The 27,730-nt window shown below is 49.3% G+C and overlaps 1 protein-coding gene and 1 long non-coding RNA gene across 4 annotated transcripts in view; one reads left to right on the forward strand and one right to left on the reverse strand.

Moving 5' to 3' along the window:
* LOC146785206 (claudin-15-like) overlaps positions 1-9,371 on the forward strand; it is a 404,144-nt gene extending 394,773 nt beyond the window's left edge. For 2 of the 3 annotated variants that reach the window (XM_085634110.1, XM_085634112.1), the window contains exon 6: positions 8,905-9,371. In XM_085634110.1, coding sequence (XP_085490236.1) covers positions 8,905-9,004 — 100 coding nt within the window. In that variant the 3' untranslated portion in view covers positions 9,005-9,371. The remainder of the gene's footprint in view (positions 1-8,904) is intronic. The other variant, XM_085634111.1, reaches the window with a different exon arrangement.
* LOC146785208 (uncharacterized) overlaps positions 1-27,730 on the reverse strand; it is an 86,805-nt gene that overhangs the window by 16,985 nt on the left and 42,090 nt on the right. The gene's annotated exons all lie outside the window — the stretch shown is intronic.

A 27,730-nucleotide genomic window follows, 5' to 3' on the forward strand; every position in this document is an offset into this window, starting at 1 on the left:
CCCGCCCGAGCAGGTGGATTGGCTGCCTGCGTCATGGAGACCACCAGCTGTGTGTTGTCCGCATAGGAGATGATCTTAATCCCAAATGGGCGGACAACATCAGCCAGCGGCCTCATGTACAGATTAAAGAGTGCAGGGCTCAGAGAAGAGCCCTGGGGGACTTCGCACTTCAAAGGTCTGCTGGTGGACACAGACTCGCCTTCGAACACATGAAAAGATCTATCCTCTAAGAAGGACTGGAACCAAGACCAGGCTTTGTCCTTAATCCCGGCCTGGGATATGCGGTGCAGCAGAGTGTCATGGCTGACCGTGTCAAAGGCCGCGCTGAGATCAAGGAGGATCACTGCCACTGATCCTCCTTGATCCAGGATTTTTCTGGCTTCCTCGGTGACCATGAGGAGGGCGGTCTCGGTCCCATGTTTAGGTCTAAAGCCCGTCTGGGTGGGGTCCAATAGGTGGTGATCTTCCAGGAAGTTTATAAGTTGTAGATTTATATATTTCTCCAGGATCTTGCTTGCCCATGGGAGCAGGGAAATGGGGCGGAAGTTGCTCAGATTGGTAGAGTCCAAATTAGGCTTTTTTAATAAGGCTCTGACCATAGCCTGCTTCCATACGGTCGGGACCGTGCCAGAAGAGATGGAGGCATTTAAGACATCCCTAATAATAGGTAGGGTGGTCTGCGAAGCTGCCATTATTATGTCTGGTGGGGCCGGGTCATCAGGGGATCCGGATTTTACTTTTCGTGCTAAGGGTTCAAGAGTAGCGAGATCCAGAGGGAGGAAGTGAGTCAACGTGGGTGGCTGTTTACTGGGGGGGGAGGGGTAGCGGGATGGAGAGAGGGGGTTGAGGGAGTAGGGTTTTTCGGGGGAAAGGCAGAGTAGATAGATATTATTTTCTGATGAAAAAATTCAACGATATTATTGCAGTGGGTAGTGGACTTGTCCGCCTGCAGGCGAGGGGGCTGTTTAGTTAGTTTTTTAATGATTTGGAAAATTTCCTTGGGTTTAGATTTAGCAAGCAGGATTTTCGCGGAGAAGTATGAGGCTTGTGCCGCTTTTATCAGTGTTTTATATTCACTGATGGCTTCTCGATAGAGGGTTTTATTGTCTATAGAATAATCAGATCGCCAACGTCTTTCCGATTTCCTGCAGAGTCGTTTATTGTCTCTAAGAGTCTCCGTATACCACGGGGCAGTTTTGTGGGAACGTTTGAGCGTGATTTTCTTTTTGGGCAGAACAACATCAAGAGATTGAGTGATCCAGTTGACATAGGCCTGGTTAGCTAGGCCGGGGTTGTCATTAATCATAAGTGGATTCTCAGCCAGTTTGCTGGTCCCCTTGTCAACTGCTAGGTGGGACCAAGCTCTCGTGAGTCTAGTGGTAGGTGTTGGTTCTGGGGTTTTAAACACCGTCCAGTTAATGGGGATCAGGAAATGATCCGTCCAGGGCAGGGGAATAGGTGGACTGGTTAGAAGGCCAGGGCAGTTGCTGAAGACTGGGTCCAGCAAATGGCCCTTCACGTGGGTGGCAGAGGTGACCCGTTGGGAGAGTTGCAGAGCTGCTAGATCCTCTGCTAAGGTCAAGGCTATGTGGTCTGAAGATGACTCGAAATGAAAATTAAAGTCACCTAGCAGGATGAAGTTGGATGTGATATTAAGATGTTCAGCCACGCTAAAAGGTAGACTGACATGGAACTGCTTCGGGGGGCCGGGAGGGCGGTAGATAAGAGCGCCGGAAAGGCAACTGTTGGGTAATAATTCAATATTGAAAGTAATACTTTCACAGTCCGTAATGGTTTCGGAAACCACTCGGCAGTGGAGTTGTTCTTTGTGAATTATCGCCACGCCTCCTCCTCTCCCTTTAAGTCGGTCTTGGCGGGAGATTTGGAAGCCTGGTGGAAGGGCTTCTATGACCGCTGGGTCGGCCTCAGGGGATAACCAGGTTTCTGTTAGGAACAGAATGTCTGGTGTGTGTTCCTCTATTAGAAGCGCGATTTCAGCCGTATGTTTGGGGAGAGAGCGGCAGTTCAATAAGAACATACGGAAGTCGTGTAGCGGTTCCATGATTAATTTGGGTTTGAAGGAGTAGTGGCATTTAGGACAGGTAGGCGGCAGGGTGTCAGCTTGATAGCTGTGTCGACTACAGTTGCTGTTGGGTGTCCTAAGACTGTGGAGGGTTTCAGCACTGTAGTGTATAGGTTCTGAGGACTGGGAGGCAGAGGGACTGGCCCTAGGCCCTGACTCGGCGCGGACGAGCGCACACGAGCTTGCCTTATGCGCGCATTCGTCGCGCCCGCTGCGCTCGTCCGCTGCGCTTCCGGTGCATACACATTATTATAGGGCAGGAAGGGGGCGTGGCCTCGAGGGGGGCGTGTCCCTCGCTTCAGCGTGGCCGATGGCGCCTGCCAAGACTCCCGCGAGCTCTCCCTCTCAGCGCTAGGTTGGCTGCTGGGAATGCTTTCAGGCAGGGGAACCGGGAAGGCAGATACTGGTCAAGTATAGCAGCAAAAAGTTACAGGTATTTTTAAGAAAAATGAGTGTGCAAATACGCAAAGGCTATCTCCCGGCTGTGCCTCAGGAGGGGTGAGGGTATTCTGACGGGCTCGCAAGTCAGCGCTCAGTTTATACGCAACAAGGGGGCATGGCCTCGAGGGGGGCGTGTCCCTTGCTTCAGCGTGGCCGATGGCGCCTGCCAAGACTCCCGCGAGCTCTCCCTCTCAGCGCTAGGTCGGCTGCTGGGAATGCTTTCAGGCAGGGGAACCGGGAAGGCAGATACTGGTCAAGTATAGCAGCAAAAAGTTACAGGTATTTTTTTTTTTTTAAATGAGTGTGCAAATACGCAAAGGCTATCTCCCGGCTCTGCCTCAGGAGGGGTGAAGGTATTCTGACGCGCTTGCAAGTCAGCGCTCAGTTTATACGCAACAAGGGGGCGTGGCCTCGAGGGGGGCGTGTCCCTCGCTTCAGCGTGGCCGATGGTGCCTGCCAAGACTCCCGCGAACTCTCCCTCTCAGCGCTAGGTCAGCTGCTGGGAATGCTTTCAGGCAGGGGAACCGGGAAGGCAGATACTGGTCAAGTATAGCAGCAAAAAGTTACAGGTAATTTTAAAAAAAATGAGTGTGCAAATACGCAAAGGCTATCTCCCGGCTGTGCCTCAGGAGGGGTGAAGGTATTCTGACGCGCTCGCAAGTCAGCGCTCAGTTTATACGCAACAAGGGGGCGTGGCCTCGAGGGGGGCGTTTCCCTCGCTTCAGCGTGGCCGATGGCGCCTGCCAAGACTCCTGCGAGCTCTCCCTCTCAGCGCTAGGTCGGCTGCTGGGAATGCTTTTAGGCAGGGGAACCGGGAAGGCAGATACTGGTCAAGTATAGCAGCAAAAAGTTACAGGTATTTTTAAAAAAAAAATGAGTGTGCAAATACGCAAAGGCTGTCTCCCGGCTGTGCCTCAGGAGGGGTGAAGGTATTCTGACGCGCTCGCAAGTCAGCGCTCAGTTTATACGCAACAAGGGGGCGTGGCCTCGAGGGGGGCATGTCCCTCGCTTCAGCGTGGCCGATGGCACCTGCCAAGACTCCCGCGAGCTCTCCCTCTCAGCGCTAGGTCGGCTGCTGGGAATGCTTTCAGGCAGGGGAACCGGGAAGGCAGATACTGGTCAAGTATAGCAGCAAAAAGTTACAGGTATTTTTAAAAAAAATGAGTGTGCAAATACGCAAAGGCTATCGCCCGGCTGTCCCTCAGGAGGGGTGAGGGTATTCTGACGCGCTCGCAAGTCAGCGCTCAGTTTATACGCAACAAGGGGGCGTGGCCTCGAGGGGGGCATGTCCCTCGCTTCAGCGTGGCCGATGGCGCCTGCCAAGACTCCCGCGAGCTCTCCCTCTCAGCGCTAGGTCGGCTGCTGGGAATGCTTTCAGGCAGGGGAACCGGGAAGGCAGATACTGGTCAAGTATAGCAGCAAAAAGTTACAGGTATTTTTAAAAAAAAAAATGAGTGTGCAAATACGCAAAGGCTATCTCCCGGCTGTGCCTCAGGAGGGGTGAAGGTATTCTGACGCGCTCGCAAGTCAGCGCTCAGTTTATACGCAACAAGGCAACTCTTTGATCAATTGGTATGTAAATTGTTGGGATGTGAACATATGTTTCAAATCACATCAGTGGTTCATGGTTCAAGGATATCTGCTGAATACATACCTACTCATGTCTTCCGGACTCCCATCCAGTCATCAGGAAATTGTCTTTTCATTGGTTCTGTGCATGCTTCACCTCTGGGTTTATGAGTAAATATGTTAAAGGCACCCCATTCCATAAATCAATATACCATAGTCAAATGGGGATGTGGCTTAGTCGCAGACATATCCCTCTGTAACTATTCTTTGTTTACTTTCAGGTTAAGTTAGCTATGTTTCGAACCCCGACTTTGGTGGAATAGTGTTTTTCCATCTGCTACTCCATTAGAAAGATGACAATTTCCCCACCTTGTTGATGGTTATATCTTATCTGATTCCGTGCTCCACTCCAACCTTCACAAATTAGAAAACCCTTAAACCAGGCAGGGTAATACAATCACAGCAGTAAGAAATTATGCCAAGCCTTAGCAAATGCAACAATGTTAGGCCGGGAAATGCTCACAGGATCAACACAATCAAAATAGCTGTTTATTGTGAAAGTATGCCAATTTCACCAAATAATTCAATTACATTTTTGAGTGGCACACCCTATCTCAGAATGGGTGTGACAAAACATACCAAGGAATCTTGGAATTAATACCCTATATGCTTCACTTCAAGAATTTCTCTGCTGAAAATAAATTGGAAAGGGTAAGGAGTTAAAAAAACATTTTTTTAAATGCATTCTTCTCTATTAGTGTGGGATTCGAGAGGCTGCTCCCAACAAACCTAAATCACTCATTGCTTTCACTGAACCTGGACCTTTGGGGAGGAATGCTGTTCTGTCCCAGTGTGCCCTAAGTATAGCGCTCCAACCCTAGATATTTGTGACATGCTCTCAGGTCTAGCTACCCCCTCACTGCTCAGAATCCTTCTCTGAAGGACCCATATGAGGAATCTTGTCCCTTTGTCTACTAACATTACCTTCCTGTTCTGCTTGCATGGTTGCACGCTGGTTTCCTGTTGTCTCTGTTTCAACACATATACTTTAATTTCCAGTGTACTCTCTTGATCTGGGATGGGGGTTGTTTCCCTGTGTTGGGTTGGCCTGGGTTCCTAGTGTCCCTCCCCCAGATGAAATGCATCACAGCCACTGAGGCAGAATGGCAAAGGGATCAATCATCATGTCTGATAGTAAGTGTTGCCTCCATGTCTTACAGTAAGTGTGGCCTAAAGTGTGGCTTAAAGTGATAGGAAGTGGGTTCTGAGGTGGAGGCACATTTTCATTGGTCCCTAATAGACCGTATGCATTTTGCTGGAAAAACGAAGTTTGTCTCCTGCATATTACAATAAACAAGGCCCAAAATGAAAGAGGGTGTTACAGAAAAGATTACGTTAGGACATTTCCATTAAAAGTGATATTGGGCCCAATTCACAGAACTAACTTAAGACAAAATCCTAAACTTACTACCATTTTGGTATTCACAGAAGGCACTTACTCATCAATAAGTAAGTGTCTTCTGTGAATACCAAAATGAGTAAGTTTCTCAAAATGAGTAAGTTCCTCAAAATGAGTAAGTTACTCATTTTGGTATTCACAGAAGGCACTTAATCATCAATGAGTAAGTGCCTTCTGAGAATACCAAAATAGGTAAGTTACTCAAAATGAGTAAGGTACTCAAAATGAGTAAGTTACTCATTTTGGTATTCACAGAAGGCACTTACTCATCAATGAGTAAGTGCCTTCTGTGAATACCGAAATGGTAGTAAGTTTAGGATTTTGTCTTAAGTTAGTTCTGTGAATCGGGCCCAGAGTCTTTAAGCTCAGAGGCAAGTAAACTTTTATTGCAAATTCAAGAAGAGGATCATTCTCTAGGAATCCATTCAGGCCAAATGGAATTAAACTAACAGTATGAATCAGTGAGATATAGGCTTTCTGCTTTTACCTGTATGTGTCAATTGATTAGGCCACAGAAGGGCCAAACAGTACTATATTCTTCTCCTGTCAACTCGGTGACTGCCATTAAATTGAATAACAGTAATACTGGGTATTTACAGTGCCAAGCCATTGCATGCTCATTAGCAAATGAATTTGCAAACCAGCTGCACATTAAGATTACAGCACTCCAGCTGTGCATACCAGAGCTCAGTGAATTAGAGGCTACTTGAAAATTACTATCACAAACCTGCTAACTCACATGTCGCTACCATGTGTCACACGATATCTGCTCCTGTCACACAATCAACTGACGAGCAGCTAATACCAAAAGGTGTGCACACAGTCATGTGCACACAGTGAGTTGGAAACGCTAGCAGAGAGTGGGCTTCCAGCTCATTTTGTGTAACTAATGTCTAGCTGACGTCCATCAGGGGATGACAAAGTCCTACTCCAGGTCGTCTGCCACAGCCTCGAACGTCTTTGTAATTTCTTTTTTATAGAAGTTGGGCTCGAAGCGCGGCTACATGTTTTGCCTCTAACCCCCTCTATGGTTGGCCAGGAGGTATTGGGCTCAAAGCCCCAACCCCAAGCACCAGACTCCACCCCTTCAAGGCCCAGATCTATCCTCACACAAAATTAGTTTCAAAGCAGGCAGGTCTGCTATCACTCCTGGTAGGCATAGGGGCCATGCCTAAGGGTAGTTCTATTTATCAAAGATCGTATGCTCTTTAAACGTGCTACTTTCTGTATGGAATACTGCAAAAAATACATTCATGCTTAAAGAAAAAAAATAGATAAAAAGGTATTAGCGTACTATACTCCCTTCAACTAGGGCAAATCACACCCATACTTAAAAACCCCAGGGCAGACCCTAATGATCCCAACAACCTATGTCCTATCTCCAAGATAAAACCGTGGAGAAATGCGTCTTACAATAACTTGACAGACACATAGGCAAATACAACCTACTTCCAATCTGGATTCAGGAAAGGCTGCAGCACAGAAACCGCCATGCTTAACATTGCTGATGACATACATCGTTCCTTAGAGAATGGAGATGCCTGCCTTCTCATCCTACTGGACCTCTCAGTGGTTTTCGATACAGTTAACCACTCATCCTTACTGGAATCTCTGAACATTCGTTCTGGTATCAATGGCACTGTCCTAAAATGGTTCACTTCTTACCTCCAACACCGAAGACAACAAATCAAAATCAACTCTTGCCTCTCGAATCCTACTCCTGTCTCTCTTGGTGTCCCCCAGGGCTCAATACTCCCCGCCCTCTCTTCAACCTCTTCATGGAACACCTTACTATCATCTTGAAACAAACTGGGATCAATTATCACCTTTACGCTGATGACACAAAACTCTACTACAAAATCAAATCACACAGCAACATCCTTTATCTTAACATCTCATTGTATAAGATTAAATCCTGGTTTTACTCCAACCACCTAAAATGAAACCCCAACAAAACGGAAATCATTCTATTCTCCCCCAAAAGTAACCACCTCCCAGTCCAAGGCTGGATCACTGATCTCAAGGCCCTAAACTGTCCGCTCACTCTATCCAACTCGGCTAAATCCCTATGCTTCTCCCTGGACAAAGATTTGTCACTGAAGGACAACATCAATAACTCAGCCAAAGGAGCGTTTTACTCACTTATACACCTAAAAAAAATTAAACCTTTCATCCAATCTGACGATTTCAAGTGGGTTGTTTAATCGCTAGTCCTCTCTGAACTCGACTACGGGAATGCTATACTCACCGGGACCCCAAAAACTCACCTCGCCCCCCCTCAGATCAGTACTCAACATGGCAGCCCGGCATATAACAGACTGCAAACGGTATGAACACATCACGCCTGCCCTTAATTCCCTTAACTGGCCTCCCATCGAAGGAAGATGCAACTACAAGACCGCCTGCATCACCCACAAAGCACTTCACTCTCAATCCCCAGACTATTTAGACAACAGACTCACAAGAGCAGGAAGTGCCAGAACTATAAGACGCTCCACCGATCTTCTCCCCGTACCCTGTTACTAAAAAAGAAATCTACCCAGACTCGCATTTTTTCAGGTAATGTTCCCAGCATCTTGAAGGCCCCCCCGAGGGACCTTCTCTGCAACCCCTCCTACTGAGGCTTTAAAAGATACCTAAAACGCCAAATAAATACTGAAGCCCTGAATCAAACCGAACTTGATTTCTATTAGGCTCCTGTGATTAGGTCATTCCTCTGCTGATTAGCTGGCCTTTATTTTTCTTGTGTATACCTTTATTGTTCCTGTTGTCCTGCTCTCCATGGTCCCTTATTTATTTTAGTTTTGACCTAATTTCTGTAATTTTCCATCCTCCATGACCTTAAAATTGTTTCTATGTAAACAGTAACATGTGCTCCTCTGTAGACGTTTACCTCTCCTATCTTATATTTTATTTATCTTTAACCTATGACTATTACCTTGCTCTTGCTTCTGTACTGCGCTCTGTTACCGCTGGGTCTAACCTAGCCAGTGCTTTATGGCCCCATAACTGTTAATTGATTGGACCTCATTTCAGTAATTCCATCCTTCATGTTCCTACAAGTGTTTCTTCGTATATATTAATGTGTGTTCCTTTGTTAGACTTTCACTTCCCTTATTTTAAACTGTATGCAACTATTGATCCAATGATTATTGCCTTGCTCTTGATTCTGTAAAGCGCTCTGATACCCCTAGGTCTAGCTAGCGCTATTTAAAGCCTTTAAAATAAATAAATATTATGATGTCTGGAAAAAACACGACAGAACTATTCTTTATATTATTTCCTGATTAATGCAGTTAAAAAGCATTCAATGGGTACCCACATTAATGCACAATTTGTCTTTTTCTCATAGGCGATACCAGTATGACTACACAACCACACAGACTGCAGCATCAAATGTCAAGGAAAGGAAACAGTTTGACAATGATGGTTCCAGCAAAGCTTATGTTTAGCTTTTGAGTTTCCTGTGCTCAGTTGGATTGTTAGTTTTGCCTCGTTTCTGACTTTATGAAACAACTTTCTGTTGCCTAGAAATGTTCCACATGTATATTAACGGCAATATATATGTACAATCCTTATAGGAAGAATATTTAAAGTAGAGTTGCAAAATGTTTTTCGGCATTCAGCCAAAATGTGTTTCACCTTCATCCCTTTTTTCGCTATAAGTGTAAATTGACAGAGTTAAACTGAAGCGCCGTTCGAAAATAATAAATTCTGGTATTCTTGTAAGAAAATTATTGGCCAAATTTACTAACAATGTTGTGTGATATTACTGCAAGTCTTAAAATATTTTTTCCTAATAAAAAAGCAAAGACACAATAAGACACTCAAAATTACAATTTATAACCGCTATAAAGAATTGCATGGTGCTGGGGTTTCTAATTCCTCACACACACACCAAACACCACCCAAACAAAATGCCATACTCACATCCATGCTCCTCAAAACCTGCTCGCTCACCAAACATGCCACAAAAATATGGGACCTACTGCATGACCCTGCCCCGGACATACTCTTTCCTCCCGTTCCTGCTGGCTACAAGATCGTTAGGCAAGACCGTCAGCACAAGCCCGTAGATGGAGTCACCATCATATTCAAAGATACCATGAGCTGCACCACCTCCACGGACACCCCCACCAGCTACGTGGAACACCTCACATTCAAGATACTCATCACAGTCAACTTCTCCCTGGGCAGAACCCTCATACACAGACACCTGGACCTCGCACCAATTTCACCAGTGACATCACCGACTTCGTCGTGCCCCTCATCATCAAAGTCAGCACTCACATCCTCCTCAGAGACGTTAACTTTCTCCTAGAAGACAGCACCGACCCAAACTCTATGGCCCATCTAGAAAACCTAGCAAAGCTTAGCCTCAGCCAGCACATTACCAAACACACCCACACCACTGGACAACTATTGAACTTGATTTTCTCCTCAATCAGAAGCATCACAGTCAACAAGCCAGCAACTATGAGCTGGACAGACAACGCCCATGTCAGTTTCAGTCTACCCATCCCGCACCATCACAGAGCTAGCACCCCATGAACCACATCTCAGAAGAGGAGTGGGCTTCCATCCTCTCCGAGCAAAGGCCTGAGCACACCGGCGGCTTGCTGAAACCCACCAAAAACCTCAACAGCTGGGTCACCGCATGCACCAACACCTATACTACCCTCAAGCACAACCCAAAGGCAAGACCCCAACCACAGGCCTGCTAGTACACAGAGGAACCCAGGCTGGTGAAACGTCACTGCATGCAACTGGAGAGCATAGAAAGAACAAGTAAAGACACCGCAGATAAAGACATCTTCAAATGAGCCCTAGCACACTATCACCAGCAGATACAAAACACCAACTGCACAGCTCTTGCAGTTCGCATCAACACCAGCACAAATAGCAGCAAATAAATCTTCAACATCATCAAAGATTTCACCACCGCCTACAAATCCCTCATTATCGGACCCAAATACCTCAACGAGAGAGTCTCCTTCCACGTACCCAAGATGAACCTCCGCTCCACCAACCTTGCCCTGGCAGAGGTCCTCCGCGTCCGCAGAAACAGAGCAGGCGGGAGAGCTTTCTCCTACATCGCAGCCAAGACCTGGAACCAGCTCCCTGTGAACATCAAACGCTCCCCAATCCTTCACACGTTCAAGAAGGACCTCAAGACCTGGCTCTTCAACTGATCTGGAGCTGCTCCCCCCCCCCATCCCCCAGCACCTTGAGACCCTCACGAGGGAGTAGCGCGCTCTAAAAAAACCCTGATTGATTGATTGATTGATTGATTGATTGATTGACCATGCTTACTGCCGCCACCAGCAGCACCACCCCCTTACAAGGCTTTTGCAACAAACTCTCAGAATTCTTTTTATAACAAATTCACCTCCTATATAGAAACTTCGACTCTCAACCAGACCCCGTTGCTATTGAAATTCAATTTCCCATTATGGCAGATGAAAAATTACTGACCTTGTGGCCTACTGTCACCAATGTTAAAATCGCTGCTTCCATGAAGACCACGCTTCCACCAAAGGACTCCAACCAATCAGTAAAAACTATCCCACATCCTCAATCCCTCCCCATTCACATTCCAAGAAACCTGGAAACATGCCACCATCATGCCTCTGTTCAAGAAACCATCTGCTGAGCCAGTCACGCTTTCCAACTACAGACCCATCTCCATCCTACCATACTAAAGTTCTTAGAGAAACGAATGAACCGACGGACTCACCAACCACCTCAGCAACCACCAGCTCCTTGATATCACACAACGTGGATTCAGGCACAACCACAATACAGAAACACCGCTCATTGCCACCACAGTTAGAGAAACCAAACATGCCAATAGTGAACATCATAAATAAGGGAAGGGGGAGGGCTTCAGACCTCTGGGTGGTTTACCCGTGCCAGTGCTGTCATATTGACAAATTTGGGGGTGGTGGGGGTTTCTACAGAGTGTGGGGAGGGGGATATACGGGACACTGTTACAGGTTTTGGAGTATGTTTAATGGGAGAAAGGGAGGGTAGTTTTGTTCAATTACTTTGCATGAATACTGAAACTGAGAAGAGATGGCAATGTCTGGGCATTGTTCAAGGCATGGGGTGGGCATGTAACGCTTTTAATTTTGTTACACAATGGCCGTGGGTGGATACACAGTGATGACGTGGAACGTCAATGAATTAGGGAACAAAATCAAAAGTGGTTTAGTATCTAATTACATTAAAAGGCACAAACCGGATATTCTACAGGAAACGCATCTTATGGGTCCACACTGCTCGTTCCTAGGTAGGGGGCACTACACCACCCTGGCACATGCGGGATTCACCCGAGGGTCGAGGGGAGTGGCAATTCTTATTAAAAAATCACCCCCTTTCCGAGTCACTCAACGATGGGAGGACCCAGATGGCAAATATGTAGCAGACCAGGGCACCTGGAACCACACTGTTTGGTTTATTATTAGTGTTTACCCTCCCTCACGTCTCCTGTAGCGTACGCTGGATAAACTGACAGACCTCCTCTTACAGTCTGGCCCTGCTACACATATCATAGGAGGCAATTTCAATGATGTGAGCGATCCCTCTTTGGACCGTACGATGACGTAACCAGGGCCGCATGAGGCCACTGCAATGGAGAGATTCCAGGTGGGCCTTGGGTTAACTGACCTTTGGAGGCATCACCATCCATCCACACGTGCATACTCAATCTTTCCCTCGGCACACAGGGTGTTTTTGCAGCTGGATTACCTCTTTGCCCCAGTGGGCGAGATTCAACAGGTAGAGGAGTTGGAGTATTTAGCCTGGGGTATCTCAGACCACTCACTGATCTATTTAAGGGTGGAAGGGAGAAGGGGAGCTCACGGCGCCTCATGGAGACTGAATGCCTGGGTCCTGAAAGATGAAACGGTGGTCTAGGAACTCAGGGTGGATACCGAGCTTTACTTCAGGGAAAACATTGGCTCAGTGCAATCGGCTGTCACTATATAGAAAGCTTTTAAAGCAGTCTTACGCGACAAAATATTATTGCCCATAAGAAACGTCGGGAAACTCAGGAGATTTGGACGATGGAATGTAGGCTGGTAGACCTCGAACATGCGGGTGCCTCCACGTTGAGTGAGCATACCCTCCGTCAAATTGCCATTATGAAAAGGGAATACCAGGCACTGGTTACCAATGAGGCACGAGCTCACCAGTTTGCAGTTCAACACAGGTTATATGAGACTGGAGATAGGGTGGATAAACTGCTGGCATGGCTGGGTAAGAAGGAACAGGAATCAAGGTGGGTTATGTCCATTAGGCAACAGGGCCAGATCTACTCCACACCCCAGGATATTGCGGGGGCCTTCGTCCGATACTACTCAGCACTCTATGCCGCTCAGACACAAACAAGTGAGGCACAAATAATCCAGTATCTTGCAGGGATCAAACTCGCTTGCCTCGCCCCAAACAACAGGGATAGGCTTGAGGAAGATATCACACTAGACAAGGTCACGGAGGCTATTGGTCGGATAAAAGCGGGGAAAACCTCAGGCCCTAATGTCCTCCCGGGGGAATTCTTTAAAACGCACAGTGCCATACTGGCCCCACACTTACTTAAGATGTTTACGGCCTCTAAAGACAACAGGATACTCTATGCAGACCTTAGAATGGCAACTGTGGTGGTGGTACCCAAAGAGGGGAAACCCCCTGACAAATGTGGGTTCTATCGTCCCATCTCGTTATTAAAAATAGAAACCAAGATCCTGGCTACTATCCTTACGACACGTCTTCTAACTGTTATTACCTCTCTGGTACATGGAGATCAATCCGGCATTATGCCGAAATGAGCCACGAGATGCAACCACTGAAGAGTGGCCAATTTGATTGATGCTGTTCAAGACCGGGAGGAGGCCCACCTGCTCCTTTCCCTTGATGCTGAGAAAGCGTTTGACACCATCCATTGGCCTTTTATGAGCCATGCTCTGGAGAAATTCAGATTTGGTCCGGGTTTCAGGGACTGGGTGGCCCTGTTATACACTGAACCTGAGGCTAGGGTTAGGGTTAGGGTTAACAGAGCTATTTCTGGAAGCTGGCCGATTCAAAAGGGGACCAGGCAGGGATGTCCTCTTTCCCCCTTATTGTTTGCCCTTATTCTGGAACCCTTGGCCTGTGTCATCAGAGCCTTCCCAGGACTTAGTGGCTTTGTGGATGAATCCCGACTCCTAGACGAAGAACGCATATCTCTATATGCGGACGACATTCTATTGTATGTGACGAACCCGACGGAGACGTTCCCTCAAATCCTGCAAATATTTGAGGAGTGTGGGTGACACGCAGGACATAGAATCAACTGGAGTAAATCTATTCTATACCCGGTAGGGAGGGTGGTGGAGCCCTAGACATATCCTAGTTGTCTGCGCTGATCGACAGAGGGATTCACATATCTTGGCCTCTACATTACCACTAACGTGACCACTGGCTTGGCTCGCAAAATTAGGCGGGTCCTCACAAACTTCCAGTAGGACGTTAAGAGATGGAGGAGACTCCCCCTAACTATTATGGGAAGGGCCGCCATCTACAAAATGATCACACTTCCTCAGCTGCTTTATGTGTTGCAAAACACTTACACTAAAATTCCAGACGTGATGTTCAAAGGTATAGACAATGAATTGCGCTTGCTCCTATGGGACGGGACCCATCTATGCATTACACTTCAAACACTGCAGAGAAACCCATACAATGGTGGTTTGGCGCTTCCAGATATTAGGGCGTAATATAGAGCATCCCACCTCATTGTAATCAATGAATGGATTCACGGACCAGGGATTCACCCGACATATCGACTGGAAAGACTACAGTTTAGAGAACGCACACAACTCGACTATATCTATGAAGGCAAGGAATGTTGCCGATTACTACAGGTGACCCAGAGGACATTAGAGGCATGGAAAAGCGCCAAACGCCAAATGAAGTGGGACCATAGATGTACCAGAGAGACCCCTTTGGGGGAGGGGACTCAGCTCGTCGAGGTCGGATAGCTGAGAGGCTTTAGGCAATGGGACTTTATTGGGATTTCCAGAATAGGGGATGTTCTGGAGAATGGGGTGCTGGCCTCTTTCTCCACACTCCAAGCCAGATACCAGCTCTGCGACACTCAGGCATATGCATACCTCCATCTGAAACATGCATGGGTTGCAGAGGGGTTGAATGGGGAGACACTACCGGAGTATGCCCCGTTAGAGGGTCGACTCTTACAGGAGGAGATCCCAGCCAAAGCCATTTCGTTTAACTATAAAACATTACTTAATAACATGCCGGATAAGTTGGGTCCACTCCGAGCAAAATGGGAGAGGACCACTGGTGTAATGGACGATGTAGACTGGGAGGCCGCTCTCATTCATCCACAGGAAGTGGCGATTAAACTAAGGTTACGTCTCATCCAATACAAAATCATACACTAAACTTATTGTGATAGAGCCAGATTGCATAAAATAGAGCGAGCTGAGAGCCTAGACTGTCTTAGATGCCGCATAGAATGCAAAACATTTATACATACCCTTTGGGAGTGCAATGAGATCCAGGCATACTGGGGAAGGGTTGTGGGAGAGCTTAATAACATACTGGAAATCCAACTAGAGCTGGAAGCAAGGTTTCTCCTCCTGGGAATTCTGACAGATGTGGACATTCCGAGACGTAAACTTGTATTAGCGAATTTGGGGTTGGTGGTAGCCAAACGTGATATAGCTAAATATTGGGGGGCCCGCAGTTACCTACGCTTAATGAACGGAGGGCAAGTCTTGATCTGTATATGGTGGCGTAACAAGTGGCTTATAAGGCATGGGGCTGCCCGCGGAAATTCCAGAAGATATGGGCACCATGGATGAAATACTACGGCCTGGAAGTGGAGGGGGAGGAGGAGGGAGGGGGACTGCTGCCTGGAAGCCTGGGGCAGGAGCCCTGAAAGCTGTGATATTTGGTCCCACTGCTGGTAACTCTGGTCAATGTACCTGTAACCCTTTATCTTTGTGCACCCAAGTTGTCCAAGCCCATCGGCAGATTCACTTGCAACAGGCATCACATGTTCACAATTGCCCTATAAAACTATTATGTAGCGACATTTATTGTGTATCGTGTATTCATGCTTTGTTTGATGTTTTGCTTTATTTTCAAAACAAAATAAAAATATTTTTTAAAACAATTATAAAATAGTGAACATAATACAGAGCTGCAGCATTGCGAGGAAATTAAAACCCAAGTGGAACAAAGCATATATGATGATCTAGAACCATGCATGGTTAGCGACTCTCCAGTAGTTCAAGACCCAGCAAAGTAGCATGTGTATGGTGCATATGGGTAGATACAATGAGTCAGAGCTGCCTACACATGTGCGATACAACCCATTGTCTGGGTGACGATATATGTGGTATGGTTGCAGAATGTGGGCCCTGCAGCATGCATGTTTAGTCTTGAGATGTCTGGGCAGTGTGCTGCAGGTAAGTGTGCAAGCATAGCAATATGTCACGCGGGCGTGACGCCGGCGGTTGTAACTGTGCATATGGTTTGCTAGGGGCGTTGCAAAAATTAAGCTTTTGAACCATTGTGTGGAAGTAGGGTCTCTCCCACCCCCAGCACACCGCAATCTCGCATTTCGCAAGGAGGAGACCAATTGCAACGAATCGACGCACTCCCTGCAGGATGTTACGCACATAAACTAGAAGGGCCAACAACGGGTCGGGCCAGCGTTCAGTCTGTCATTGGGGAGATTTTGAAGAAAATGTCCACCCAATAGCGGCTTACCAGGGGGCATGTACACGCCAGATGCATAAAGTCTGCATCTGTAGCGTTACATTTGAGGCAGGTCGATGATTGCGAAGGATCAACCCTGGCCAAAAGAGAAGGCTTCATATAAGTGCACCGTAAGAACTTGAAATGTAACAACTTGTGCCTGTGGTTCAGAGACACTAACTTAATCTGTGAGCAACAAATGAACCAGACATCATCCGGAATGGGACACTGAAGGTCTTCTCACCAAGCCTCATGCGGATGCTCGTCCATGGAGGGGAGTAAATTGAGGTAGGCGTGGTAAAGCTGAGAGACCAGGTGCTCACCCAAATGGTCATTGATGAGAATCGTGAGGGGAGTAAAGTCGTCAGGAGCGATAGGGTAAGAAGTAGTGTGGGCCCTCAGTGCACTCTGAATTCGATGTAATAAGAACCTAATGAGCATTGTTGAATCAGTGAAACCACTATCATCAGACCAGGAGATGGTGAGGGCATCCAGAAACAGATCGCCAATAGTACTGAGAGCGTATCGATTGAGTATACGTTGACAGAGGTGTCCACCATCCGGGGGAGCCAGTGGTTAACGGCTAGAGGGAGGGCGGAGGAATAAAAGTGTGCCATTCTCAGCAAGCAAAGCAGCCGACGCCAGGCCCAGCATTTGGTGGAGAGTGGCTGTAAATCCCTGGGGTCAAGGAGAAGGCTCATAGGCAACAGAACATTCAGGGAGGTAGCGTCGGCCATGTCCCAGTCAAGACGTTCATACGTGAGGTCCATGTGGTACAAATGGTACGTGTATTGACACTGTGCTATTAAATAATACAGTTGAAAGTGAGGTACTCTGAAGCGACCCTGTGCATATGGTAAAACTAAGACACGCCAGATCACCTGTGGTCTACGACCGCGCAGAAGAGGCGTGGGAGCAAGCCCCGCAGCGTGGCAAAGAAACCGTTGTTGAGAAGGATAGGGATATTGAGGAACAAGTAAAGAAATTTAGGGAGAACAACCATTTTAATGATAGGGATTTGGCATGCCATCGATAGTGGTAACTTAATCCACCGTCAACTTGTGATGTTAGTGTATTGAGGGCTAGACTGTAATTCAGGTGGATAATTTGTTCTTTATCATGATGTATATGAATTCAGAGATACTTAACTGTATCGTCCCGCCATTGCAGGGGGAAATTGCACTGAAAGGAATGTGTGGTGCGTAAAAGGGGGAACAATTCAGATTTGCCCTAGTTAATGCCATCTGCATAATCTTTAACAGAGGAGACACAACAACCCTCATTCTCCTGGACCTCTCTTCACCATTTGACATTGTCTCGAGATTGACATCCAAGGACCCACTCTCCTCTGGATCTGCTCCTTCTTGATGATAAAGATAGAACACAATCTGTCAGCTTGGCACCTTACTCCGCGAAAGACTGCAAAGTCATCTATGGAGTCCCTCAAGGTTCAACACTCAGCTCCACCCTCTTCAATGCATATATCATTAATCTTGCCAATGTCATCTGCGCACACAACATCAACATCCTCAACCATGCAGACGACATGCAACTCATACTCTCCCTCTTGGACAAGATCCCAAACACAACAAACAAGTTCATTGCCTGCATGAGCAAAGTCGCCATCTGGATGATAACCAACTCTCTAAAGGTCAACACAGACAATACAGGAGTAATGATCTTCGGCAAGAGCACCTCCCCATTAGACTCCGGATGGGGGCTGGCAAAACTTTGACCTACACCCAGAACCCATGCTAGAAACCTCAGAATAATCATCAACAGGAAACTGAACAGAACTGCACAAGTCAACACCGTGACTGCATCCTGATTCCACACTCTGAAGATGCTGAGGATGATCTTCAAATGACTCCCAAGCAACACAAGAAAAACTGTCACTCACATGCTAATCACCAGCAAGTTAGACCATGGGAATAAGCATTAAGTGGCTAAGCCCGAGGTCCCCCTGACTGCGTACTGGCTGCGGGACATGACTGAATGGGCTGGGGTGAAGGAAGCACATCACGTATGGAGCAGAGCATGGGGTGGGGTAGGTTTCATTTAATTTGGTTTATTGGCTTTATTGTGTTGTATTTCAAGTGGTTCTCAATGCATTCAGTGCTGCACATCATGGTGACAATCGAGCTGGAATCCTGCTCAGTGACACTGGTCATCCTGTGGAAGGGATATATTGATAGATATGGCCATAATGGACGGTGTTACTGTGTACACTTTGGAAATGTATACTTCTAAAAAGTCAATAAAAGAATATTTTAAAAACCAAAGTTGGACTAAGGGAACACCCTTTTTTCGTAGGGATCGCCAAGCAACTCACTAGAATACTACATACAATCCAGAATTCAGCAGCTAGAAGCATCCTCAACATCCCACGCAGAACTCACATCACCTCAGGGAACTACACTGGTTTCCAATACACAAACATGCTCAATTCAAACTCCTCACACATACACATTCAAGGCACTCCACAAATGAGGCCCCATTTACCTGAACAGTCGCATCTCCTTCCACCAATCATCCAGACACCTCCACTCTGCAGGAATCCTACTTGCCAACATCCCAATCACATACAGAACCAGATTAGGAGGACAAGCGTTCTGTTACATGTTATATTATGTTATTGACTATTTGTAGAGCGTACGTTCACCGAGGAGGTCTCTTGACGCTATGTACTGATATGTCATAAAACCCTTGTTACTGGTAAGCCTGTATAAACAGGCAAGTCTTTGGGAGTTGCCTAAATTTAGTGTAGTCAGAGGACTGCCTAATTTCCGAGGGGAGTTTGTTCCATACTCGAGGGACCGTGACAGAGAATCTGCGGCCTCCAATTCTGTGTTTCTTATAGGTGGGGGTAACCAGGTAGTGTAGGGAGCTGGATCTCAGTTCTCTTGCTGGACAGCATTTTACAATTCCAGCTTTCACAAAGCCCGGGCAGCTCATATGTAATGCCTTGGACGCCATACAGCATATCTTGAACCTTGATCTTTGCGCGATAGGCAGCCAGTGAAGGTCCTTAGTCACCCGCGGGATAGAGCCCCCTAAAGCATGGAATGACTTACCTCTCTACATCAGAGGCTCCTCCTCTCTTGTTGGATTCTGCAAGAAACTGAAGACCTGGATTTTCCACTGCCAAACGTACCATAGGTAGGGCTAGACACACCCACCTACTCAGTGGTAGGATACCCTTTTGGTGATAATGTGCTTTACAAATACATAGCAAACAATATTGCACCACTGCACTGTATCATAATGTTAGTTGTTGTCCCTGGAATGATGAATAGCCACACAGACCTAGAATTATGGTGTCCTTTTCTGTAGGACAGTAGGATCTGCTTCTTATGGTTACCCCGACTTTTTGCTTGATGTCTCACTGTTTTTGACTAGTCTGACAGGTATCCTGCTAATCAGGACCCCAGTCTATCTGCTTTCTCCTTTAAATTGACTTACATGGGGCGTGGCCAAGATGACGGCGAGGTAGGACGCGCTTGCTGGAGCTCCTACCCGCAGTCCACCGAAACTAGCTTTGTACAGCTCCTGTGAGACCCACGGAGGACTGCTGGCGCTGGCGAGGACCGCCCCGGAAGATACTGACCTTGACTGCAGTGGGGCTCAGCGATGATCGACCGCTCTGTGCGGCCGGGTGCTGGACGGCAGAGAAGCGACCAGGCCTGCGCCGGGGGTGCCTTTGAGGAGGCTTCGTAGGAGCGGCGGCCCCACGCGGGGACCGTCGAGGCCAGCAACTCTCATCCCGGCCTCTGCCTTGGGGCCCGACGTCCGGTGAGCGGGGTGGGCCGATGGAACCTTGGGGCCGCGGCGGCCTAGGAGGTGGAGCGAGGCGGGCTGGCTGCGGGACTCCTGGGGCCTGCCGGACGCCGCGAGGCAGCCTGTATCCTGGGATTCGGCGGGACCAGAGCGGGAACCGTTCCTCCCCCGCGTTAGCAGACCCTGAGCCGGCACTGGAGGCTGCCCCCTGGGGCTGTCCCAGAAGGAGGCGAAGACCAGACGGGGCCCCGGAACGGGCAGAACGCCGCGCTGGGGGGGGCCGGGCCGGGCGGCCCTCCCCGCTCATCTGTGCCTCCACGGACTGCCTTCCTCTTATCTCCGGGATATCCCAGTGCCCGGCGGCGACGGAAACCTCGTCCGACTCTTGGATCCGGACGGAGAGGTGAGCCGCGGCGCTGCAACGAGGAGGCGCCCTGCCCGGCTGCTCCCCCGTCGCGCGGGGTGGAGACCCGGCCGGATCCCCGGCCTGGAGTTGAGGGAGCGGCCCGTCGCATGGTCTAGCTGGGCCCGGAGGCGATGGGACCGAGGCACGTGGTGGCCGGGACCAGGTAGGGGACACCCACATTTGCCGGGGGATCGGGGGGCTTGGTCCTCCAGTGCACCGACGGGAGAGGATCCGGGTGGTTGCCCCTAGCCCTGTAAAGCAGAGGATCGCAGGCCAGAAGGGCGACAAGGCCTGCGCCCGCCTAGAACGGATAGCGGGGGGCCGAGTGAAGGTCCGGTGGAAGAACCCGCGGGATAGAGGGATCGTGGCAGCTGGACATTGGCCCCTGGGGTGCATGGCCCCCTCCCCTCTACAAACTCGCATGGACAGCGTGGCTCACTAATCGGCACCCCCACGAGACATTCATCTTGGCCCTGCTTGGCTGCAAGGGGTGGTAGCCTAGAGACGGCCCGAGAATCTGACTCCGACCTACTGGGGTTCACATCCTGGTGTCCCTCGATACCCGCAACGGGTCCGACGTGCCTCCTGGTGCGGGTCCTTTAGCGGAGACCTCATGACTATGCCCTCCTCTAGGGCGAGAAAGCAGAAACCTCTAAAGGACATCTTCGGGCGCGCCCACTCTGTATCCAGCCCTGCAGGCGTGACCCCCACGATGGCGACTCCTCAGCAACCCCCCAGCACTGGGGATGAACCGATCACCAAAGCGTACATGGAATCCCTCTTCCAAACTCTCAGATGTTGATGACGTTGGGGAGCGTGTAGCAACCCTGGAGGAAAAGAGCGATGCCACAGTGTCGGACATAAATACCCTCCAACAGGAGATTCTCCGACTGCAGGATCAGCATCTGGATGTCCAAACTCACCTGGAGGATTTGGAAAACAGATCCCGTAGGTATAACATTCGTATTCGGGGAGTGAAGACATCGGACGACACCAAAGACCTCTCTGCATTCGCCGCGGGCCTATTCTGCCATATCCTGGCCGCTCCGGATGGCCCTGAGATCGTCTTAGACAGGGCGCACAGAGTTGGCCTGCCTCGGGGGCCCAATGCCCCTCCAGCAGACATACTGGTGTGTGTTCAGGACTTCAAAACCAAAGAGGCGATCCTCACGAAGGCTAGAACTCTCCATCCTATCTCCTATCAGGGGCACTCACCGGTGCTATATCAATATCTGGCCCTGATTACCCTGCAGCGCCGTCGGCAATTTCGCCCAGTGACTGAACATCTTCGGCAGCGGGGTATTCCGTACTCGTGGGGTCACCCCTTCCGCCTCATCTTTAGACTAAACAGCAAGCTCCACCAGCTACGCTCACTCTCTGAATCTTGTAGATTGCTGGACCTGTCGCTGCCAAGCGGGGATGAAGACTGTCAAAGCACAGGCTCCGGGCCCGAGGCCTCTGCATCGGGGTGGCGGCGCCAGGGTGGGCGACGACGAGCCTGGAGGCCCAACAAAACTGACATAGCAAAGAGCCAGCGGGATGCACTGGCCTCCGCGACGGACGCCCTGGCCGGGGCGGGCCCCGGTGGTGAGTGAGCGGCTGGCACACATACTCTACCGCAACCGGTCCAGGAACTCCCGGTGGACGGCGGGGGGGCCGAGTCTCTCCCCCTTGGCCACATTATGGTCCCCACACAGACGCTCTCCTGGTCTACCCAAGGAGACGGACAATTTCTATGGATATTGATTTTTTTGCTTGTTTTTGTCAGTGGTTTTTATTGCCGGAACAGTTGTTTAGCAGGGGGTTTTGGGGTTTGTTTTGGGTATGGATTCCCTCGTCCACTTTTCTCTATTGCACCTCGAAAGCTACCGCACAATCGATTTGACAGTCTGGGTTGTTGCTCCCAGGTGTTTCATGTGGCCAGTAGCCTACATCGCTATCTGCTCTACCCCTAGTTCCTAGATGCCACACACCCCTCTTAAAGTCCTTACGCTAAATGTGCGAGGCCTGAATAATCCCGTCAAACGAAGAGCAATCCCTAGCGACTTGGAACACTCGAAAGCAGACATATGCCTCCTACAGGAGACCCACCTTCTGGCTAAGGACCAACATAGAGTGCAATCCCGGGCCTTCCCTACGCAGCTGTTTTCCTCTGCTAACTCCAAATCAGCTGGGGTAGCTATATTGGTATCCCGATCCTTCACTGGCAGGGTCTTACAAAAGGGGGCGGAGATAAAGGGCCGATTACTCACATACCAGTTCCTATCGGGGGGGGGGTGACCTTTGGGGTGGGTTCCATATATGCGCCCAATGAAGGACAGATCGCATTCCTCCTCAAGGCCCTTGATGAAGCCGCGGCAGCCGCGGACCGCCTTCTGCTGCTGGGTGGCGATCTCAACATTGTCTTTGACAACACCTTAGATCGTTACGGTCAGAGAACTGGTCAAAAGGGGGTTCTCACAGCTATCGGGCGGGCTCGACTTCGAGATATGGGGCTGTCGGATCTATGGCGCCACTTTCATCCGACCAGTCGAGGTTATACCTTTTACTCGGGGGCACACAAAACATACGCATGCTTAGATTACTTTCTCAGCTCCCTACCACTCCAGGCCCACGCCTTGAGCACTGAAATTTTAACGGCCTCCCTCTCAGATCATTCCCCGGTTCTGGCCACGGCTGCTTTTTATAAGACATTTTGTAACCAAGTGGCCCGCTCCTGACGGGCTTGTTCAATACCTTTGACCAAATGGGAGCTATCCCAGGGGAAATGTTGGAGGCCGCGATAGTGGTTATCCCAAAGCCTGGGAAGGACAGGACAACTTGCGGCGCCTACAGGCCCATATCCATGCTGAATATAGACATTAAATTAAACACTTGCATTATAGCGACTCGACTGGCCCCGCATATGGCCCTAGCTGGTTGACCCAGATCAAGTGGGCTTCATCCCTCAGAGGCAAACAAGTGATAATACTAAGCGCATTCTACATCTGATTGAAAAGGCATCCCGCACACAAGGGGAATATATGCTTCTGGCCATCGACGCGGAGAAGGCCGTTGACAGAGTGCACTGGCCGTATCTGGAGATGGTCCTGGTAAGGGTAGGTTTTGGGGAGAAATTACGCACCAGAATCCTAAATTGTTATCGCTTCCCCAAGGCGACAGTCCGAGTTAACGGCTATACCTCCTCTCGATTCCCCATAGGTAGGGGCACTAGGCAGGGATGCCCCCTGTCGCCCCTCCTATTCGCGCTCTACATGGAGCCCCTGGCCCTTCGAGTCCGGTGACACCCCCTTATCACCGGGATTAAATTTGGAGGGGACATTCACACCATTAGTCTTTATGCGGATGATATTCTGCTCTCCCTATCCGATCCTTTGTCGAGCTCTATGGCTTTGCGCGAGGGTCGGGGTTTAAAATCAATCTGGACAAATCCATAGCACTTAACATCTCACTTTCCCCGCCCACTCTGGCCCATATTCAGGAGGAACATACCATGAGCTGGGCATCTACCTCGATTCCCTACTTAGGTATTCAACTAGCCCCAACCCTCCAGGCCACGGCGGACATTAACTACTCTAGCCTTCGGTCCCACATACGCAAAGAATTGAACAGATGGAAAACTTGCACACTCTCCTGGCTGGGTAGGATCGCGGCCACCAAAATGACAGTGCTTCCGCAGATTTTGTACCTCTTCCAGATCCTCCCCCTTCGCCCCCCGTCGGGTTGGATCCAACAGACTCAGGCGGATCTAGCGCGTTTTATCTGGCACGCCCGCAAACCCCGATTCCGACACGCGTAGCAGTTCTCCCGCCGGAAAAGGGTGGGGTAGGGCTCCCTGACCTTCAGCTATATTTCGACACCTCTCAGCTTCGGTATTTAGTGGAATGGCACCAACTGGAATCGGAGAAGCACTGGTTGTTCCAGTACCAAGCGGTGGCAGCCAGGCCGCTGCAAGGCATTCCCTTTCTTCGTAAACAGCATAGACCCCCCAATCTTTATGCCTCTTATATCACAAGCACTGTTCTGGAATCCTGGGATCGCACTAACATTACCCATCAATTGACTTCCTTTCCGTCACCTCTTACTATATTTGATAACCCAGAGTTTCATCCCGGTGCGGACGCGCGGACCTTTTGCGCCTGGCGTTCCTCCTCCTGTAGGTCTTTGGGTCATCTTTTTGATTTTGACGGCATCATCACATTCCCGCAGCTCAAGGAACACTATGGCCTCCCGGAATCAGAGCGCTTGGCCTATTTGCAAGTCAGACACTGGGCACTCCATCCGCAGGTCAGACCCCAGGCACAGCGCCTGCTGACCCCTTATGAAAAATGTCTGGTAACACGCACGTCCGATAAGAAAATAATTTCTGATCTCTACAAAATGCTTTTGGACACTACCGCACACACATACAATGCAGGCAGGTCTCGTTGGGAGAGGGACCTAGGTAGATCCCTAAGCCATAAAGAGTGGGAAGGCATCTACCATAGAGCACGGCACTCGGCATACCACATGGGACTTACAGAGACCATGACTAAAATCGCCACTTATTGGTACTACACACCGGAGCGCTTGCATCGCTTTGACTCTCGCCAGAGTGCGTTGTGTTGGGGGGTTGCGGAGAGGTGGGCACTCTGGAGCATGTTCTCTGGAGTTGTACTTGCATACAACCATACTGGTCCCAAGTCTTAGACGAAATAGACCTCCACCTGGAGATGCAACTCCCGCGATTTCCCGCTTATGTCCTCCTGGGCTTGCCCAATTCGCTGACATACCCACTCAAGTCTCGGAGGGGCCGGTTGATTGCTATTGCTTTAGGCGCAGCGACACAAAACATACTGATACACTGGCGTTCTGCTCAGCTCCCAACATTCTCCGGATGGCTCCAGAGACTCTGGCTGGTGCTAGGCATGGAGAAACTCACTCTCACTTTAGCTGGTAGAGGGTCCAAATTCCCAGAGTTATAGAGGCCCTTTCTAACCCTACTGGTGTCCGAGTTTCGTGAGCTGACCTGCCCCCGTTACCTTCGACTGTTGCGCCTAGCAGACACACAGATTCCAGAGGCCACTCCCCAGAACCGCAGTAAGCGACGGTGTTGATCCCTAGATGATATCCTCATTCTTTCTGTTAAAGTGGACGAGGGGAAGGGAGGAGGGAGGGGGGGTATTGTTAGGTCTTTGCATGTTTCTTTTCTGTGGTTTTATTTTCTTTATTTTTGTGGGCCCGCTTCACGCTTATTGCCCTTAGTAGCGATATGACAGGCACCTGGGTTGTCTCATTGGCATTGTGCCTACGGAGTTGTGGGCTTTGTTTCAATGTTTGCATAAAATCAATAACCAGATTTAAACCATAAATTGACTTACATGTACTTTGGTAAAATCCAGATTGGATACTGGGATACCCTTATCAGTCCCTAATATATGGTACCCATGTACCCAGGGCATAGGTACCCCAAGGGCCTCCCATGGGCTGAAGCATTTATCATGCCACCCATGAGAGGCCATCCAAAATGGAACTCTAAGTCTGCTACTGAAGCCTGTGTAAGCCGGCGCTTGCACCACTTACTTTAGATATAGGTTCACTATATCTATTGGTCACTACACTTAAAACGTATAAGTCACCCCTATAGCAGACCTTAACAATCATGAAGTCAGGGTGCTGGGTTTTATGTGAGAGAGTGCCTCTGCATCAGCAGAGCCTCTCTGCAGCCTTCAGAGACCATTCTCCCAGGTTGTCTGTGACTCAGCCGGACATATAGGTAGAGGTGCATTATAACCTCGCGGTAAATGCTATATCAAAAACGGCTGCATAGAAACATATTGTGTTTGGTATCAAACACCTTGGAATCATACCTCCACACTGGTAACCAGTGTGGGAGGTATGATTCCACCCTTCAGAAGTGAACTTCGTGGGGTCACTGGTCTATCCGGTGCCAGCCTTCTCGACCCATAAAACACAAAATGGATGCTGCTGACCAGAGACACATTTCTGCCCTCCTGCTGCTGAGCCAAGCTCGAGCAGAGGAAGGCAGCGCAATGGGCATTGTCACAGGGAGGTGTGACCACCTCCCAGACAGGGTTTAGTGTATTGGGGATGGTTGGGTGCACTCTGAGAGTGCCTGAAAGTCCCTGTGCATAGTCCAGCTCAAACCAGTTCGGGGAGACATTGGCTCCTGCTCTGGCGCGAAATTGGACAAAGGACATGGGTGTAACCACTCTGTCCTGCCCCTCTCCTAGGAGGGTCCCCTGAATCTGTCCAACCCCTCCCGTGGATACAAAAGGGCTGACCTGGCTGTAAGACTTCAGATTTTACGTGGACAAGATTCTACAAGAAGAAACCACTGACCTTCGACCGTCTGGACCGTCTGGTCTTTGCTGGACTTTGACTGGGTCCGACTTCGTCTTCCCCTCCTTCCAAAGCTTTTTCTGTGCCCTTGCTCCATACAGGCTCCATGCAGGACCTGTAGTGCACTAAGTACAACTGAAGAATCTCCCTTAGAGTAAAGGAGTCTCTCCCCTGCAACTGCAGGCACCTTAACGCAACTGACCGGTCTGCTGCTCCTAAGCTCCTGTGGACTCCGAAGATAGTTTTAAGCAACACAGGAAGTGGGTTTTCAAGGGTCACTGAGGTTGATCTGCCCTTTCAGCAAAGTTTGAGGCCAGTGTCCCTCGTGGGGACTGCATAACCCGAACCCCTGTGAACCCGGTCCATTTGCAAGTGCATATGCTTGTTGGTAATTCCCGAGCTTGTACATTGTACTCAGTGTAGTCCTGACCCTGAGCAGTATTTGCACCAAAGAACTCCGGCCTCCTCACACCGAGTGCTCTGTGGGCTGGTACTTTGCAATCTTGCCCGAGGTCCCCTTGCATCTCCTGGTCCTTCAACCTGTGGGTCGCTCTGAGGGTCATCTTGATTTCTGTTGGGCTTTCCTGGTTGCTCCAGATGTGACCTGACTCCCCATCGCTTGGTGAGTCCCCTGGACCTTGCTGGTCCACATAGTATGCTGCTTAACCTTCCTGCATGGGTTGCTTTTGCCAAGGCTTGTTGGTGCTCCAGCCGGACACCGACCCCTCAGCACTCAACATCCTGTGTGGGACAGCTCACCTCTGACTCCTGGTCATCCTCAACATCTCCTGGTCCTTGTGGCTGCAGAGTCAAGCATCCCTCCTTCGCACCTGAAGCACCCAACATCTGTGGGCATTCGTCTACCGAGCCCCTGGTCACTTTCAGG

The sequence above is a fragment of the Triturus cristatus genome, chromosome 11, assembly GCF_964204655.1.
Source record: "Triturus cristatus chromosome 11, aTriCri1.1, whole genome shotgun sequence".
In the NCBI taxonomy this organism is placed as follows: Eukaryota; Metazoa; Chordata; class Amphibia; order Caudata; family Salamandridae; genus Triturus; species Triturus cristatus.